The 18,753-nt window shown below is 34.8% G+C and overlaps 2 protein-coding genes across 3 annotated transcripts; both read right to left on the bottom strand.

Annotated features, from left to right (window-relative positions):
• Nucleotides 1–2,066: 2,066 nt before the first annotated feature.
• Nucleotides 2,067–14,287, bottom strand: LOC137952380 (UDP-N-acetylglucosamine diphosphorylase 1-like). 2 transcript variants are annotated; one of them, XM_068799533.1, is made up of 18 exons: nucleotides 14,224–14,287; nucleotides 13,585–14,144; nucleotides 12,071–12,155; nucleotides 11,765–11,959; nucleotides 10,792–10,846; nucleotides 10,552–10,703; nucleotides 6,765–6,804; nucleotides 6,155–6,247; nucleotides 5,857–5,969; nucleotides 5,702–5,776; nucleotides 5,385–5,424; nucleotides 5,213–5,295; nucleotides 5,011–5,088; nucleotides 4,683–4,826; nucleotides 4,160–4,227; nucleotides 3,132–3,246; nucleotides 2,530–2,686; nucleotides 2,067–2,404 (listed from the first exon to the last, which is right to left on the bottom strand). In XM_068799533.1, the coding sequence occupies exons 3-18, from the start codon at nucleotides 12,101–12,103 to the stop codon at nucleotides 2,307–2,309; spliced, it is 1,539 nt and encodes a 512-aa protein (XP_068655634.1). In that variant the 5' UTR covers nucleotides 12,104–12,155; nucleotides 13,585–14,144; nucleotides 14,224–14,287; the 3' UTR covers nucleotides 2,067–2,306. The 2 variants fall into 2 exon arrangements, with proteins under 2 accessions (XP_068655634.1, XP_068655635.1); XM_068799534.1 differs by lacking the exons at nucleotides 13,585–14,144; nucleotides 14,224–14,287 and adding an exon at nucleotides 12,807–13,103.
• A 2,363-nt stretch (nucleotides 14,288–16,650) lies between these two features.
• LOC137951237 (pentatricopeptide repeat-containing protein At4g39530-like) lies at nucleotides 16,651–17,292 on the bottom strand. The gene has a single exon (XM_068797823.1). It carries the CDS (start codon nucleotides 17,290–17,292, stop codon nucleotides 16,651–16,653), a length of 642 nt encoding a protein of 213 aa, XP_068653924.1.
• Nucleotides 17,293–18,753: the final 1,461 nt, after the last annotated feature.

The raw sequence follows: 18,753 nt of genomic DNA on the forward strand, positions 1-18,753 counted from the left end.
AATGTTCATTACTCACATGAGAGTAACAGAATGTGCATATAGTTGTTAACTTCCTCTGTAGAGAGTTAGAGATGGAATTGAATACGAAGAGTTGTTGAGTCAAAAGTAGTTAATTGTTGTCGCAGAATAACTCCAAAATTTATATACCATAAATGCCTTTTTTGCTATAAGTTCACAGTCTTATTGCAACCTCTTAGCAATCTGGTAGACTCTAAAGAGAATTAGTTCAAACTCAAACCAGCTTTACAGATTTTAACTCAGTATTCATGTAAATATAGATACTGCAAAGAAGGGTAAGAAAGTTCAAATAAAGGTTGAATCTGTAAAGCATCCATGGATGAACCAATATAATATCAAACATAAAAGTTGATAGAATCAGGTAAAAGTATAATTCATTAAGAAAAAGACCATAATAGAAACGACAAAACTTACGACTAATGATCTACTCTTGTGTTAAGTTGTGGAACCTAATCAATGCCCTACGCTGACTTGGTATGCGGATCAACCTTTGCGGTAAGGTTGTCGTGGGGGTAGGAAGCTCCTCGTTCCGTTTACGATATATTAACTGTTATTTCATTAAGGGCAATTTAAAAACTTTATTCTTGTATCGCGATTGCCCTAATCTTATCGTTATATTTAAGAGCGTCGTTATTAGGGTTTTATCATCCGAGGAGTATCAGTTGCGACCGAGAAAGGTTAGAGAAAAAACCACCTATAAGTGTGTGTTGTTTCTCTTGTAAACTATTTTATCTTTATAGTGGATTATTGCGGCGACGAAAGACAAGATGTAGTCTCACCTTGAGGTGAACCTGAATAAATCTTGTTTATTATCGTGTTTGCTTTTTCTTTCATCTACGGTTATTATTATTGTTCTCGTTAATTTGGAACTAGGGCGTCTAATTCCTAACATCCTGGATATCCTAAAACTGGATGATACTCGACATCTTTATCTTGTCGTTAAGATTTGAATCTAGACCCTTTTCAAAAACTTTAGAATATTTAAAGATCTGGGATCCAATTACTAAGATTCGAATCAAATTTGTGCTTATCATCATTCAAATATATGTTTTGTTTATTTGAGGAAATTAAACATCAAACAAAGCAATGAGAAAATATTATCAGATACTAAAAGTTTAAAAGACTAATTGATCAACCAATAGATCAGATCTTCCCAAACTTTTATGTGTGGATCTTCTTTCTTCCATGGGAACTTGCACCAAACATTTGATTTTTTGGGTGAATAGGTTTGTTTGCTTTCTTTTGAACTTCAATGTCTTTTTACTAAATTCAATTGGTTTTGCTTTAATGGGCAACATTTGCAACTTTAAGCAAGGGTAAAAGCTTATGTAAAACTTCCAATAAATACTTATGCATTACATAAGGGACAATCCGATTCTTAAAGTGGTTTACAATCTTATTTTGAATTGCTAATTCACTCCTTTAAGTTGGCTTCTCAGAGTTAATTCATTATATTCAGTTCCCCAAACAACATTTATAACAATTACCTACAAAGGCATGATTCTAATGCTCCTACACCACTCAATTGACCATAATAGGAAATTAATACAACTCTTCCTTTTACAATTACAACATACTAGGCTCTTTACCCTAGACCGATATTCGGAATTTTCAATGACTCACTAAGCACTCTTGCCTTGACTCACAAAGGGATTTTAGCAACAAATTTAGGCACTCAACCAAAGTTCACCCAAAATTTCTCAAAATAAGTGTATACATAAACATGGATTAAGAAACTTAGCCCCAAGCTATAAATTATATGTAATATTTCTCAAATACCTTTCCTAGAATGAACCCTATGATTTCAAAATAAAGATGTAATGGTTCCAGTGAGGATAAAGGTAAGTCATCATTCTCAAGTGGGCGTTCTGATATTCTGATTATATGCCGAACAAGTTCAATTGAAAGTTCAGCATTTACAATTAAGAGAAACTATTTTCTGAGGAATTAGAGAGAGAAATCAGAAAAAAAAAAAAAAAAAAGTTAAAATGATCCAGATGGATCAAAACATTCTACTTTGTCACTAATGGGAACAGATTCTATGATCCTTTCAAGAAAATGAGCAGCATGCATCTAAGTAACACCAACCATCATTACATTTTTTTACTTCCCTTTCACAACAAGAAATATGAGTTTAGCTCCAAAAAATGATCAATTTAAGCGAGCCTCTTATTCCAATCTAATAAGCCAGACTCTCGGCACACTGCTGATACACAAGACCCTCAGCTGTGGAATTTACCCACTACTAAACAAAAAAAAAAAAAAATTAAGAAAAGACCAATCTTGCATTAGTTTGTTATCTCACAGGGTGCATGAAATGTTCTTCCACGGCATATAGCTTCTAGATTTTCTCCAGCATAAGAGCAAAGAGGAGATATCTCCACTCCTGAGAGATCCAGAGTAAGATTCAATAAAACGAATCTTATATTTATAAGCATGGGAGTCAAAGGTAGACTCGTTCATTATCTATCACTACCATAAATTAGAGAAAAATCCTCATGTAACACTTACCAGTGGCATATAAAGGAACTGAGTGAGTTAAAAAACCTCCTGCAGCAACCACCCAACGAGAGTGGAGACGCAGAACCATCAGCCGGGCGCTATCAGGGGTGTCAAAACTTGATCCATTAGCATTCTTGACTGGAGCAAACTCCTCTTCACGTTGAACCTGATTGTATGGAAATAGAATAGGTTACAGCAAAGAAAATATTATATTTTAAATATCCAATTTTCTATCAGTAAAGCAAATTGAGTAGCATCTTCTTTCCTTCTCTTTCTTCTAATACATAGTAGATATGGATACAATTATATTATGCATATGTAGACCTATATCAAATATATGTTCTAAATAGTACTCCCTCATTTGTAATTTAAATATTACTTAATCAGATCTAGTTAATTTCACTCAGCCTGTCCAAATTATGTTAAAGAGTTGCTACTGCATCAATTTTTCTCATTCAAACCATAATTCTATTAGGTTGACATTCTTGAAGACTTTGCCTCACAATTCTGTTGATATCATTTTTATCTTTCCTCTTCTTTCTGTAACTCCAGATGACTGAGATCAACTTGTCATAGAAGAGAATTAAAAAGAACAAGAATATTAAACTAACCTCAAACAGAGCCGTTGAGGTCGCATAAGTAAATGCATCAAAGATGAACTGCTCCAATTTTAAGCCCACCGTGTGTCCATGAATAGAAGGGATTTTCTTCTCTGCCAGGTGGTAACTGCAATCTCACATTTTAAAGAAATATTGTCATAATTATTACCTAATTAAGGGTAATCTTGATCTGCATGAGTCCGGCCCATCAAAGATGTCTGAAATGCATTCAGAAGAGTTGCTATTATATGAAGCATTAGTATAAAGGGTCTTGTTTTGCTCAACTATAAAACAGCGCTTATCTGAAAGATGGCTAAGCTAAGTGGCTGAAATGTGGATTACTCCATAAGTATGAAACATCTCACACCTAGAACACAAGCCTGAGATATGGATTTCTAACCACCAAGACTCTCACTCACACCCAAGCTTCAACAGAACAGCCGAGCCTCATGGGGAATATACACACTCAGGCCACAGATTATCTAAACATATATAGACCACAAAATAGAAACCACAGCAGGATTAGGATTTGCTTTGATAGTAGAGTCAACGTTGGCTATTTCCTCCCAAAGAGCCAAATTCCAGAGGCTTCTTGCTAGCGAATAAATTCAAGATCACCTAAGCATAATCTTGTTTTTTGTTCTTAGCTTTGATTTGAATAAAATTTGCTATTCTCAAAAAAAAAAAAAAAAAAAACTATAAACTTAAGATCTCCTACAAATAAATCAATTCGGGGTCTATTTCTTTGTATCAATACCTCAACTGACCATCTCAAAACAAAAAAAAAAAAAAAAAAAAAAAAAAAAAACCTCTTCTGAGTCAACCGGCATAAGACTCGGAATACCCATAAAAGTTACTGTTATTCAATAACTATACAAGTAGCAATGACAAGTGACACGCGGACTTTTGCTTCAATGAAGTCAGATGTTTATTATGATCATTGGCGATGTTGATCAATGCATTATTTGAACAGTTTCTGTATAAGGTAGTTTAAGCAAATAAACAAAGACAAAAAACTGGAAGAGAAGAATATTACTAACACGCTGTCCCTTTCAAGACCATTTGCCACTTGATTCAAAAAATCCAGGGTGAACATGTGCAAACAGACCTGACAGAAAGAAAATTGAAATTGAAACATGTGAAAAACAACACAACCATATGATTATCTAGTGGATACAACAAGATCAAGACGCATGGATCATTAGCAAAAAGAGAAACTCCAACTTCTAGAAAGAACAAAGATCACATTACAAATAATAAAGAGTAAATGTATAGATAAAACAAGAAGCACAGCTACAACATGAGAAAATGTTATCATAATAGAGATTATCGATTCACTTAGAACACTCTTTTTGCTTTTTTTTCAATTATCATTTGCTGGTTATACGGGTTATTAATATCAAGATACATTTGGTGCCAACTGTAGGTGATAGTATTGTACCCTTACCATACGCAAGTGCTAATAAAAAACAGTAGAATTGAAATGTATAATCTTAAAGAAAAAAAATTAACCAAAAGAATCTCATATTAAATGCCTCAGGTGACATTCCAGGAACTACATACATTACTCCAACAATACTGAAGCCGTCCTGTCTGTTGATTTATGGCAGAAGCCAATGATTGATCCATTTCACTGTACTCAACAACAGATATAGGCCCACTTTTACCACGACGAACAAACACACCAACCTTTTCCTGAGGATAAGCCTATTTGAAAGAAAGAAAAAAAAGTTATAATTCAATGCAATAGTTTGCACAAGCAGTAGAAAAATGGAAACAACCAAATCATAAACAGTGTTAAATGCGAGAGGGTTTTGATCATTGGATTGAATTTCATGAAACAAGCCAAACTTGAATTAAGCTAAATGGATTGCAAAAATTGGTTTGTTACCTTACGAACAACTTTTGCTGCAGCAGCCACACCCTTATCAATGAAGTAACCTAGGAACGCAGGATCTGCAACTCGAACCTGGTATAAAGCAAAAAACTACGAAAGGTCAACAATGAAAAAGAATACTAAATGAAAAACAAATAAAACAGGCCATTGATGCATGAAAGAAATAGAAATTTAGAAATGAACAAAAACAATTTACCAAAGCATTATCAACTCCATAACAATCTATGTATCGAACACCTCTCATTGCCATATCTTCAAATAACCTTGAAGAATTCAGAGCTGCTCAATGAAGATAAACAGAAATAAGCACTCTTGCACGCCAAAAGATATAAGAATATCAGTATGCTACAATAAACACTAAATCTTACCAGCATATACTCCTCCATTTCCATCTGGAGCCTTTGCTACCTGGCTTTGCAAAAATAAAATTCACTATCTAGCATAAAAAAGGACAGCACAGCCACATTGGCAAGTTAAAAATGTAAAATTTGTTGCAGGGATGGTCATATGCCAGGGACTGGACCAAGTATAGAACCACTACATAAGAGCTCATGGTTACACTAGTCTGGGCAAAGTTTGAGGTCAGGCCCAACCTGAGTAAAGCCCCAAAAGCTTTTAGCCTAGCAAATTGAGACTACCAAACAGCAAGTGACGCACACAAAAGAACAAGACAGAAAAAACATACTCTGTATGGAGTCTCCATGATGAATCTTCCATCCTTAAAAATACAAGGAATTGTACCTTGTTGGAAAAAAGTGATCTGCACAATAGATGAGCAATCACAACTCGGAAAAACAGATAACAGAGCAAAGAGCAGAAATACATAGTCACATGACATACCTGATCAGCTTCCAAACCAAAATATTTATGACTTTCAAAGAATTTGTGTGTGGCATCATCAGTAAAAGGGCTAGTCATTATGTACCAATGTATTGGCACAATACCAGACATACCTACAGATAAAATAAGTTATTAGGTCAATAATCATAAATATGATACACACACATATATAGTGACAATATATATTGGTGGGGGGGGGGGGGGGGGTTTGGGTAGAGAGTGAGAGAGAGAGAAAAAGAGAAAAGGATAAGGCAAAAGGTAGTAGAACAAGGAAATCTCTGTGAAATATATAACTTACCATCACCAACTGACTGAGCTACAAGTTTTTGGAGACATAATATTCTTTCAGCTTGGAGTTGAAACAATGACTTTCCAGATGGGAGTCCAATGTCTGCAGAGGAATATATGGCAATTATATTATTCCAAATGGATTTATTGCACCCAACATCTTAAAGAACTATTTTGATCTCACTAAAGAAACGACAGCCATAGCCAGACAAATTTGAGCATAAGAAGCAATTACATATTCAACTGAGGAAGTTGGTCTCAAGTTTACAGTTGTTTATATGCAATGAGCACCAGAACACTGATCATATTGATCAATCCATTTATTTGGATCTTACAGATTAATCATGTTACCTTCCACATGCCACATGCCAAATTAAGGGAATAGACTATCACATCACTTCAATAAAAGTAGGATATACTGAAATTAAAACATGTTTTGTGTTCCTAGAATTCAAAGGTTAGCAACGGAAAACACTTCAAATAAAATTGTCTGTTCATTATTGACAGACATATCCCACTGTCAGCTTTTAGTCCACACAGAGCAAAACGATGGTGACTTACAGAAAAAAAGGAAAAAAGCAGCATACAAGCATGACTAATTCAAGGAACCAAGCACTTACTAAAACATCCCTTGGGGTCTGAACTTCCAAGTCTGGTGCCCTACATTAAAATATTTAATTATAAGAAGATATTTTACAACAAAATATTTTCAATTGCAGAAAAGATATTTGTCCAATTTCTAACTACTTTAGAAGACACAAAATAAATATTCTTTTTCTGAATGTAGAAACTAAATAAACGAAAATGAGAAATAAAATGCAGAGAAGGAAGGATAAGCCAGCCATGGCAGTTAAATTATCATGGTTAGATGCTTCTATATTTCTAATTGGAACATTTGTTGTTGAAATATCAAATAATAGCATGTCAACCAAACCTCCTATCCAGCGTTTCAACTCTCAGCGGCAGGGTTCATACCAGAAGCTCTTTGGAACTAACTTAGAATCACAGAGAATGTTACTGAGATGTTTTTTGTGTTTCAAGTAGTTGATGACAATAAAACACCAACAAAGTTACTCCAGAAAACGTAGCTCAGCTGGTATCAGCCATCTATGAAAACAGCCTAAGTTGACTAGTCATTTTGGGATGGACATTGGACCAACTTCACAGTAATTTAGGGTTGAGTGAAATTTACAATATTACCCCTACTTTAAGTGAAAACCATAATTCTCTATATCTCCTATTCTACGTGTCCTCTTTACATAAAAATTGGTCTATAGACATAGTTTGACATATAGAATAAGATTACATCAAGAATTATGAATAGCAACAAAGTAAAATGACCAAAATATCCCTGTTCTTGTTTTTCAACACAACACTTCTTTTATATACTGGATATGGATAGTGAGGATATGTGCTAATCCTCTTTGCCCTATGTACCTTTTACTTTCCACTGCAGGATATAACTTTTTCTTCATAAGATATTTTTTACCTAAAAGAGGACTCAAACAAGAACAAAAATGAAAGGGCCATTATAACTAAATATGAAAATAAAAAAGTGGAAATACACTCCAGCTATAGGAACTTCTACTCAAGGAAAAGTGGCATGGGAAGTCAGATAGGCAGCCAAAACACCACCCAGGAGATGAAGGTAAGGCTAGTGATGTGGAAACAAACATTCATACAAGAAATGTTTTTTTTTTTTTTTTGAATGGTTTACAGAGTGAAGTTACAAAATCTAGACAAAACTACATAAGGAGTTGTAATTCGTAATAACAGTTTGACCCAGCATAATCTAAATTCCTGTCCTCTAGGAATAAAAACTTCTGTTGTAGATGAGAATTTGGAACCGTTCAAAATGAACATACAGAAGAACTCAGAATAACCTAGAAGCTTATGCAAAAGGTGATAGTGCTTCTGTGAGACAAGGAGACCTTTTCAGGGAATTGCATTTGTTAAATCATATGTAACAACGGCATTTTGGTCATTTTATTTCCATCAGTTTACCCCTCTAAGAGTAGGAATTACTTAGTATCAATTTACCCCTCTAAGGTGTTCCAAATTACTTAGTAATTAGTTGGTTAAATTAACAGCTTTTTATGCCTTGTAATTAGAGAGTTATGGATAGATTAGTATAGAGGGGTCAATTCTGTCATTGAACTTACTTTCTCACCTAAGTGAGGTTGATTTCTAACCTCCAACCCAGTGCTGCACATTGCAGCAGTTCAGGTTTCACACTTGAGATTTTTCTCTCTTTTCTCTCTCTCCTCCTTTCTCCTCCTCATCTCTCACTTTTTAAATAGTATCAAAGCAATAAGGTCCTGCTGTGAAGGAATTTCAAAATTTTCTAGTTCTCTATCAGTATTTCTAAAGGAAGGATCTTTTTCAAGTTCTACTGATTGAAGTTAAAGGCCAGATTTTTTCCTTTGCCAATTGTGCCATAATCTTACCATTGAAGGTTTGTGCCACCAATTAAACAGTTTAATGTGTGTTCTATGCCTCTGAAGGTTGTTTGGGTGTTTTTCCCAATACTATGCCAGCACATGTCTTCCATTCCTGCAAAATTGCCTACATCATCATCCCTAGGGCTGACATCAACCCAATTTCATTTTCCCTGAACTCGATTTCCTTGAGAAAGGGGAAATTACAGTATAGTGATTCCAATTGTACTTCTGGTGCCCTGAATTTAGTATTGTGTGGGGTCCACCTTGTCTGTGCAGGCTACTTTTGCGTTTTTTTTAGCAAAAAAGTGTATGCTTTGATCTCAGATTGTTGTTTTCTGTGTTGCTAACTGCCTTTTGAGATACAATGTCAGATTTTGGAGAAGTTATCACTCCTATTAAGGATTCTAGAGGTTTTGATGGCAAAGATACCATACAAATTATTTCTACAAAGCCAAATGGATAGAACTACTTGAGCTGGTCCAAGTCTGTCCAAATGCACCTAAAAGCTAAAAGGAAAGCCAAATACATTAGGGATGAGCCACCTACTCCTATGAAAGAGAACTAGGTAGTAGAGGACAGTCAAGTCATAACCTGATTGGTTCATAGTATGGAGCCCAAACAGTAAAATCAAATATAGAATTGTAAGAAACTCAGGAAATTTGGAACTCCATAGAATCTACTATTGATCAGGAAAGTAATTTGTCAAGTATGCCAAGTTTTTTAATCTCAAGAGGGGAGATAGTATTGTGGTTGATATTTCAGTGAATTACAAGGACCCTACAAGAGATCAGTGTATATCATCCTTTCACTTACTGATGAGAAGAAACACCGTAAGAAAGAAGGGCAGATCCATGTAGTGAAATTCCTTGATAGCTTAGGACCTAAGTACGATGCTATTCGGCCTCAAATACTAGCACCACAAAGAATTTTGGAGTATCTCAAAGAATCACCCAAGAAAGGTTTACTATATGAACCCTCATGGTCATTTAGAGATTGTAGGATATTCAGATGTTGACCAATCTAGGTTGGGCAGGAAATCAACCACTAGGTATTGTGTGTTTGCTGGAGGAAATCTCATTAGTTAGAAGATCAAGAAATAAAACATGGTGGCTTGGTAAAGTGCAGATGCAGAGTATGGGGCAATAGTGTACACGGTCAGTGAAATTATATGGGTACAATCTATTTTAACTGAGTATGAATTCATCACAAAGGGCTCTATGGCGATACAATGTGATAATCAACCTGCCATCATTACTGCTAGTAACCATGTGTTCCATGAAAGAACTAAGCATGTGGAGGTTAATTGCCATTTTATTTATGATGTTGCAATGAGTTGTGTCACGGTCACTCTCAATGCTGAATCTACTTATCAACTCAATGATATTTTGATCAAGGCTTTGGAAAAAAGAGGATATGGATTCTTTGTCACAAGTAGGAGCTACTAGATATATAAGGTCCAACTTGAGAGGGAGCGTTAAATTATATGTAACAAGGGCATTTTGGTCATTTATCCCTATCAGTTTATCCCTCTAAGAGTAGGAAACTGTTCTGAATTACTTAGTAGCTAGTGGTTAAATTTACAGATTTTTATGCCCTGTAACTAAAGAGTATGCATAGATTAGTACAGAGGGTTAATTCTATTATTGCACTAATTTTCTCACTTGAGTGATATTTAAGAAGGGTGGAGGTCGATTTCAGCTTTGAAGACACGACCTTCACCCTTCTTAAATATCACTTAAGTGAGAAAATAAGTACAATAACATAATTACCCCAGGATAGTAATCAATACTAACGCTCTAATTACAAGGCATAGAAAGCATCAATTTAACCAACTAACTACTAAGCTACTTTCCTTACTCCTAGGGGGGTAAACTGACAGGGATAGTACCAAAATGCCCTTGTAACATATAATTTAACAACATTTGATCTTATCACTCTATATAATTTAACCAGAAAACATTGCTACCTGTCCCCCAGATAGAAGCAAGACAGCCAATTTCCCTTCTGAGATAGCCTTTAAGCCCATTTTCCACCATCTTTCTCTTTCTTCAGTTGTGCGTCCTTCAACAGTTGAAACACAGGCCTCCGGCACAGGTTCAATAGCAGGTGTTGGAACCCCTAAAAAATTCTCCAAAAAAAATTGTTTAATAACAAAGCATACACAATAGACTACTATATAACGATAAAATAACAAATTAAGAAATACCGTGAGACCGAAGTGAACAACGAATAATGCGGTCCACCCTTGGAAGATCCAGACTCTTAATCAAACACAAAGTGAGCATGTTATTTCAGAAAATTCAGAAAAAAAGGATCTATATTAGTAGGTCAAAAAGAATAAAGCAGAGGAGAGAACCTCAATGGAAAATTAAAGATTATTAAAGTCATATAACTCTTGGATTGCCAGAACTAGACAAAAATAAACTTGCCAAACTCATCAACAAATACAATGATACAACAACCAAAAGAGATTGAAGGATTTATCTTGCTTTATTGGAAACACTGGAAAATAGCTTGATCTCAAACCCATATTAAAAATGAATCAAATGAGAAAAATGTGATAATATGCTGATTTCCCAGTCAATAGTGTTGCAGGAGATATATCTTGTTTTAGGAATTTATCTAAAGTATTGTCTTAGTCTTAGTGATACGATAAGCTTCATTAAGATATATAGAACATTCCTTAAAATAGACAATCAGTACCAGCAAAAGAAACTTTATTATTCTATATCTCAGATCAGTAAACTCACGATTTTTTTTTTATCGGGAAAATGTGAGAATTTTATTAAAGAAGGAAAATAAAATATAAAAGTTACATCGAGCTAAAGCAAGGCTAAAAAACTCCACGAAGAAACAAGACATGAAAAATCCTCAATCCATAGGAAAATAATCCCCATCTAAAACCAACTGCAAAAAAACTCCCGCCCTCTAACCACATAAGTAATTAACACTAAACAAAACTAAATATAAAAAAATATACTCGATCTAGAAAATAGAACTGAAAATATACCTCTACGGTCCTTCAAGCCAGCATATCACTTAGATCTCATATCCAATATAATTCAAATACAACCAAAATTTAAAAAATAAACAAACTAGCTAAAAAACAAGCTGAAACAAGAGCACTGAAATGAGCGGCCTCACAACACCAAGGGAAACCTGGTCAGCATCTACATTACCTCAATGTCCCTAACAAGTAGCTCACGTTCCTCTGGACAGAGTTCATCCCATAAAGCAAAAGCATCCTCTTGACCATAATCTTTGAGTCTCTCCAGAAGCGCCTGAGGTGGTGTGGGTGCCATAGGATCAAAAGCTGATGTTAATTCTCTCATATCTCCCTGCATGTCTCTCTCTTCGTGGAATTCAGAAGAGGTCTAGTTGGAATGAGAGAAGAGAAACAAATGAGAAACAGATGATAACAGAGTATCCAGCAAGCAGATATTTTTAAAACAGATGTTGTTTTTCAAGTTTCATTTAGGACTTACCTTGTTGCTTGCACGTGAAACCAAAGTCAGCATCCACTTGAAATAGAAATGCCACTAAAAGGTAATCACTCAAAGAAATGAAATTCTGTTGGCAGGTGTCAGGTACACATAAAAAAAAAAAAAAAAAAGTATAAGTATCAGCCAAACTGCAATAGGGGCACTATTATCTGTCAGCTCAAGCTTTACATATAGGTAGTACGAGAAACTATAGAAAGAAATAACAAAGTCTTAAACATGTCAATCACTTGCTGGATGCTAATCAGTACTAGCTTACACAATCTTGAATTGAAATGTTCCAGCCAGAAAATAATCTGGTATTAGCATGTGATCCTAACATGGATAAAATTAAAAAATATGATTATTGATCAACTTGAAAAACAAAAAATTTATGATCATCCATTCAAGATACTTGAGTAGGCTTGCTTTTTAGATTGCTCCCAAAATGATGGTTAATTCTTCTAACAAAGTTAAGAACAGGTAAACCCAATGGATTGACACATTCTGCACTCATCAAGTTTCCATTAGTAACATTGATTTGATAATAAGAGAGGAAACACTTTACAATGGATTGAAAAAATTGAAGGCAATGAATCCCATGGGAAAATTTCAGCACATTCAAAAGGAAAAAAATTCCTATATGCATGACACAAAATGAATTACTTTTTTTGAAAAAAGGGGGCATTTTATAAAGCCTGGAGGCAAACAGGGAACAATATCAAAGAAGTAGATCTCTTACAATGAGAGATTGAAGATAGATCCCCTCTTTAGCAAGAGAATTAGCTAAACAATTAGCTGATCTAGGAATACGATTCCAGCACAAACAAAATGACTAACAAGGTCTTGAATTTTAGAAAAACAACTCCGGTGCCTCCAAGGCAGATCTTTCTTGCCTTCACACCACGAAATCACACTCTTGGAGTCACCTTGGAAATTTATCATGGAATATATGGAGACCTTGTCTAAAAGCCAACAGCTCATCGATGGTGGAATCCAAGATACCAAAATAGGTCTCTTTCAAGTTACTAATGGTATTTTAAAAACGGCTGCATGTAACCCGACAGTCATTTAAGCTATTTTTTCTCTCTTTGCAAGAACTCTGTATCTTATTACTTCACTTGCACAAGGTGATCTAATCTTGTGTAATACATGTTTTTTTTTTAAATAATTCTTGCACTGACAATAACTAGCTTAGAAACAATCCAATGTCAGATATTTTGCAAAGTAATCTTTATAGACAACTCATCTTGCTAGCAAACAAAAACTAAGTAATTGAAAAAAAAAAAAATTAGTGAGTTAGGCAGCATTTGGTTGAACAGAAAATGGACAGAAAAGAAAATAAATGAAGTTCATTTATCTTGTTTGATAAAGGGGATAAAAGCTCTGCCTTGGATGCACATAAAAAGGGAAAATAAAATTAACTTAGTGATGAAAAAAAAAAAAAAAAAGCATCATTCAATAAGCGAATCTCCTCCGATAAGTGAATCAAGACTAGAAAAGTAAAAAGCAAATCTTACCAAAATGAACTAAACACCGCCGACTTGAGAGCTGCTTCGATTCGGGAGAAGAGAAAAGAAGAGAAGACGGCGGCGTGGGTGTTAGAAAACGGAGAGGCGAAGCAAAGTGGTAGTTCGTGTGGTAGGCTTAACTCAGAAATACAAAGAGAAGAGAAGAGAAGACGGCGGCGTGGGTGTTAGAAAACGGAGAGGCGATGCAAAGTGGTAGTTCGTGTGGTAGGCTTAACTCAGAAATACAAAGAGAAGAGAAGAGAAGACGGCGGCGTGGGTGTTAGAAAACGGAGAGGCGAAGCAAAATGGTAGTTCGTGTGGTAGGCTTAACTTCGGGACAACGAAATAGCTGTTGTGAGAAGACATCCATAACAATTAGCCTTGGGCAGTTTATTTGTGAAAACGAACATCAGATGCTGGATACCTCACGCGTAGACTTGTTGAAGTAGTTCAACACAAGGTAGTACGCAGAACGGATTGTGGCACTATCCGAGGTATTTCCGTGAGTCCCCGAAATGGGATGACGGATCAAATTATGATCCAAACATTTCCAGATTGAATACAAGTACCTGCGTCAATGATATCATTAAGGGATAATTTAGCAAAAAAGGCAGAAAGCAAGTGATAATGGTGGGCGGTTGGATCTACCGTTTGGCTTAAGAATTACAAAATGTGGTAGATCACATGTCCTTTCTTGCTTTTTGCCGATAAATCTACAGTAGATCTACGTCGGTGACGAGCGCACATCATCTTTCCGACATAGAAAAATACCTCGCCGCCCTAAACCACACGCATCTAGATTAAAATATGCTTCGTTCAATAAAAATGTCGGTATCCATCATGCCAAGGATATTTTAACAAATGAATACACAATAATTCTTGTCTTCTCTCAGATTTTGGAGACTCGGGATTAATGCATTTATATGAATTAAATGAAGCATATTTTAATGGATTAATGGAAATAATGCCAATATCATTTAGTTATTTAATCATGATTAAAATATTGAATACATAGTAATAAATTTATTAAATATGTTAAATTAGATAACATTAAGTTCATGCTTATAATAACTATTTTATTTATTTAAATTAATTAAATATTTATTAATCTATAAATATTTATATATACTAAAATTAATAATTTTGTTTTGGTCTTTTTGAGTACGATTAAATTTAAATTAATCATAAAATTTTGGTAAACCTATTCACCCCCTCGATTTTTCACCTACCTTGCTTCATGTGACCTAGCTACAACATAAAGACCCTAATAAGATTACTTTGATGCACAACTTGATGTTAGTGCAGGTTTTGATAGAATGTTCAAAAATGGTGGGGGGCCTAAGGGTTAGAGAGAATGTGTAGGATAAGTGGCTCCATTAGGGGGAAAGAGAGCGAGATAGAGAGAGAAACAGGGGTAGACTTTGGACCCAACTTTAACACAATACTAATATCCTAATGTCTTGTTTAGTTTGTGCACTTTGTGTCCTCCATATCTCTCTCTCTCTCTTGATTAGTCATGAGGAGAAGGAAGTCGGTGCGGAGTGTATGCAACGAACCCACTATAAACAGGCGGGTAACTTGTATTGATAGTAACTTGTCAAAATCATTTATCGAGTAGGAAGTTCTTTTGGATTTAGTTTTTTGACTTAAAAGTTGATTTTCATAAGAAACTTCAATAGATATTTAGTAATCTTTAGAAGACATTAATGTCTTAAATGAAGGTGGCAAGGTATTTTCTGGCAAAAGTAAGATTCATCAATCCTTTTCATGCTCATACTGGAGGTTGGTGGAAAATTAAAAGAAGGGAAAAACCAGAATTCACTTAAGACTTACTTTGCATGCATTACTGAGTAAACTTTCGGTAGGCCAACCACTATGACCCAACTGTCCCGTCCATTACAAGATTAAGAGCAAAACAAGCAAAGGAGGATTAATTATTATAAATGTACTTGACTGATTTAAACTCATGTTAACTCATATTGTTATGAGAAGCTAAGTAAATGTATTTACAATCGGTTTAGCGATCAAACATTGCCTCTGTTTCGCACACTCTGGACTTTTACTATCTTTCTTTCTTTCTTTCTTTTTCTCGGCAAATGCCTATCTCTTGAACAATTTTCCATGGCCCCCCATTCATTTTGGGTGCGTTAAAATCGATTTTTTTTTATAAGTTTCATTCATTTACTAGATTCATGCAACATATAAGTGGAACATAGATTATCCAACTAATTTTTCTTTCATGAATGCACTTGTTGTAGGAAGTGTCAATCTGAGGGGGGGGGGGGGGGGGGGGTTAGTCCACAATGAAGTGGAAATGAAGTGGAAATGAAGTGGAAAATTGAATTGAAGTGAGATGAATTGCTTCCACTTCAACTCATGTTTGGGTGTTAGTCCAGGCTAGTTAAAGTGGCTAGAAAACAGATTCTAATGTCCTTTTCTAAATAAAGAAGAGAATGAGTAACATTTTATGATTATAGTTTATTATAAATTAAAACAATAATTACGTGTGACTACAATAAATTATATAAAATTAAAAAAAAATTAAAAAATAACGTAAGGGAATATAATAAATAAACCTAATGGTTTAATTAATTATAACAATTGGATAATTAAACAATTTAATGATTATAGTTTATTATAAATTAAAACAATAATTACGTGTGACTACAATAAATTATATAAAATTTTAAAAAATAAAAATAACATAAGGGAATATAATAAATAAACCTAATGGTTTAATTAATTATAGCAATTGGATAATTAACCAATTAATGATTAAAATTCATTATAAATTAATATACTAATTACGTGTGACTAAAATAAATTATATAAAATTAATAAAAATTAAAAAATAATATAAGGGAATATAATAAATAAATTTAATTATTTAATTAATTATAGAAATTTCATAATTAAACCAATTAATGATTACAGTTTCTTATAACTTAATATACTAATTACGTGTGACTAGAATAAATTATTTAAATTACATAAAACAGTTAAAAATAACATAAATTAATATAATTAATAAATAAATTATTTTGTAGTATAAAAATACTTAATAAATAAAAATACTTAATAAATAAAAATAAAACACGTGACAAAAAGGTATAAAATGACAAAAAATTTCCTTGCATCCTCAGTATAATGACATTTGCCATATGCATCGATAAGACTATTTGTGACATAAACATCAGACTCCAACCCCAATTTGATAGCATATGAGTGGATCTCTTTGCTCGCATCAATTAACTGCAAGCTAGCAATTGATTTCAGAATAGTGGACAATGTTGTCTGGTTACTGTTAAACCCTTCTTTTTGCATCTCACAGAAAAGTGATATGGCTTCTTCATCATTCAAAATTTGTACGTAGGCTGAGATTATAGAATTCCAAGAAATTAAATCCTGCATAGGCATCAAATTGAAAACCCTCCTTGCATCCTCCATAAGACCACATTTTGAGTACATATCAACAAGTCCCACACAGACAAATACATCTGTATCAAAACCCACTTTGATCATTTGCCTGCCCAAATCGATCATTCTCATGCCTGCACAAGCTTTAAGAATACTAGATAGAGTGAACATGTTTGGAGTTGTGCATAACACTTTCATCTCTAGCAACAATTCCAGATCATGGAAACCATGAAGAGCACAACCTGCAATAAGAGTGTTCCATGAAACAATATCAGGTAGCAAAATTTTCTCAAAAACCATCATAGCACCTTCAAAAGTCTCCTAATTTAGCATAAATATCAACAAGTACATTGGCTGAAAAGGAATCAACATCATATCCAAGTCGTATCAAAGATCCGTGAATCCTTCTACCCTGAGATTGGTCCTCTGAACCTGTGCAAGCATTCAAGCCGCTTGAAATACTAAACTCATCAGGCATCACTCCAAAACTAAACCCTAAACAAAAGCTACTCTTCAAAACTAAACCCTAGACCTTAAAGCCCTAAAAGTCCCAAACCTCAACTCTAATCCTGAAATTAAACCCTATCAACACGAATTTGAACCCTAAATCCCATAAACCCTAACCCTACCTCCCAAAATTTGGCCACAATCAAGATAAATTACGTACAAAAATTAAAATTAACTCAAACACAACACTAAATTAGTTGAAAAAAAATTAGGGTTTCGGATTACCTTTTGAAATTTAGGGAAAATCACCGCCGAATGGGGAAATGTAAGCCCAATGGATGAAATCGACGCCTAACTATCGAAAATCGAAGAAGATTGAAGAAAATCGAAGGATATTGAAATCGGAATAGGTTAAATCAAAGGAAATCGGGGGAGGAGGAAACAGAAGAGCGAGAAAGAAGAGGGAGGCCGAGAGTGAAAAGAGATGGAGGCCTAGAGGGAAAAGAGAGAAGGAGACGACAGAGGGAGAAGGAAGAGAAAGGCCGAGAGAGAAAGAGACGAGAGAGGGAGATGGGGCGAAAACGAGAGATAACAAGAGAGAGTAGAGGGAGCAGAGACAGCAGAGGGAGTAGAGAACAAAGACGAGAGCTGAACGAGAGCAACAGAGGGAGCAGAGAGAGCGAAAACGAGAGAAGAAGGTCGGGCAAAAAAATTCGTCGGGAGACGAAGGCTGAGCGAGAGGAGAGGAGAAGAGGGTTTTTAGTTTCGGGGGGGAAGGAGCGATGTCGTCGCTCGAGGTAAGTGGATGATTTGAAAAAAAGGGCAGAATCAGTTTTTCGTCGTTTTTACCTGAGGAGATGAAACGGTGTTATCTCGCTTCAATTCAAATCATTCTGGACTAACACCTTATTTGTGATGACCTCGGTAATGCGGGGGGAATTCATTCCACTTCATTGCCCCCCCCCCCCCCCCCCCCCTCTATGAGACCAATTTACAAGTTTCATTCACCCAATTGGAAGGAATATATTGAACTTAATATCAATACTTCTTGATCAGATTACTAACTTGAATGGAGCAACAAATTATGTATTAATCCTCCAGTCCCATTAATTCGAACAAGAACTCTCTCATCAGTCTAAATAAAACACGTAAATAAATCTCATTCATGTTCGATTCGAATAGAAAGTTTAATTTTTTACATATCAGTCTAAATAAGACACGTAAATAAATCTCATTCTTGCTCGATTCGAATAGAAAGTTTAATTTTTTACACATCAGTTTAAATAAGACATGTAAATAAATCTCATTCCTATT

Source organism: Aristolochia californica, unplaced genomic scaffold, assembly GCF_029961685.1.
Source record: "Aristolochia californica isolate CCGP_79_NKW_82.1479 unplaced genomic scaffold, dmAriCali1.0.hap1 SCAF_15, whole genome shotgun sequence".
In the NCBI taxonomy this organism is placed as follows: Eukaryota; Viridiplantae; Streptophyta; class Magnoliopsida; order Piperales; family Aristolochiaceae; genus Aristolochia; species Aristolochia californica.

Bases quoted from the DNA above. Each gene is read 5' to 3' on its own strand.
- LOC137951237 (XM_068797823.1), bottom strand. From the start codon at position 17,292: ATGGTTTTTGAGAAAATTTTGCTACCTGATATTGTTTCATGGAACACT.
- LOC137952380 (XM_068799533.1), bottom strand. From the start codon at position 12,103: ATGCTGACTTTGGTTTCACGTGCAAGCAACAAG. The intron at 10,847-11,764 runs GTAATGTAGATG...TGTTTGATTAAG, and splicing joins TACTTGTTAGGGACATTGAG to AGTCTGGATCTTCCAAGGGT. The intron at 5,089-5,212 runs GTAAATTGTTTT...GCTTTATACCAG, and splicing joins ATGGAGTTGATAATGCTTTG to GTTCGAGTTGCAGATCCTGC.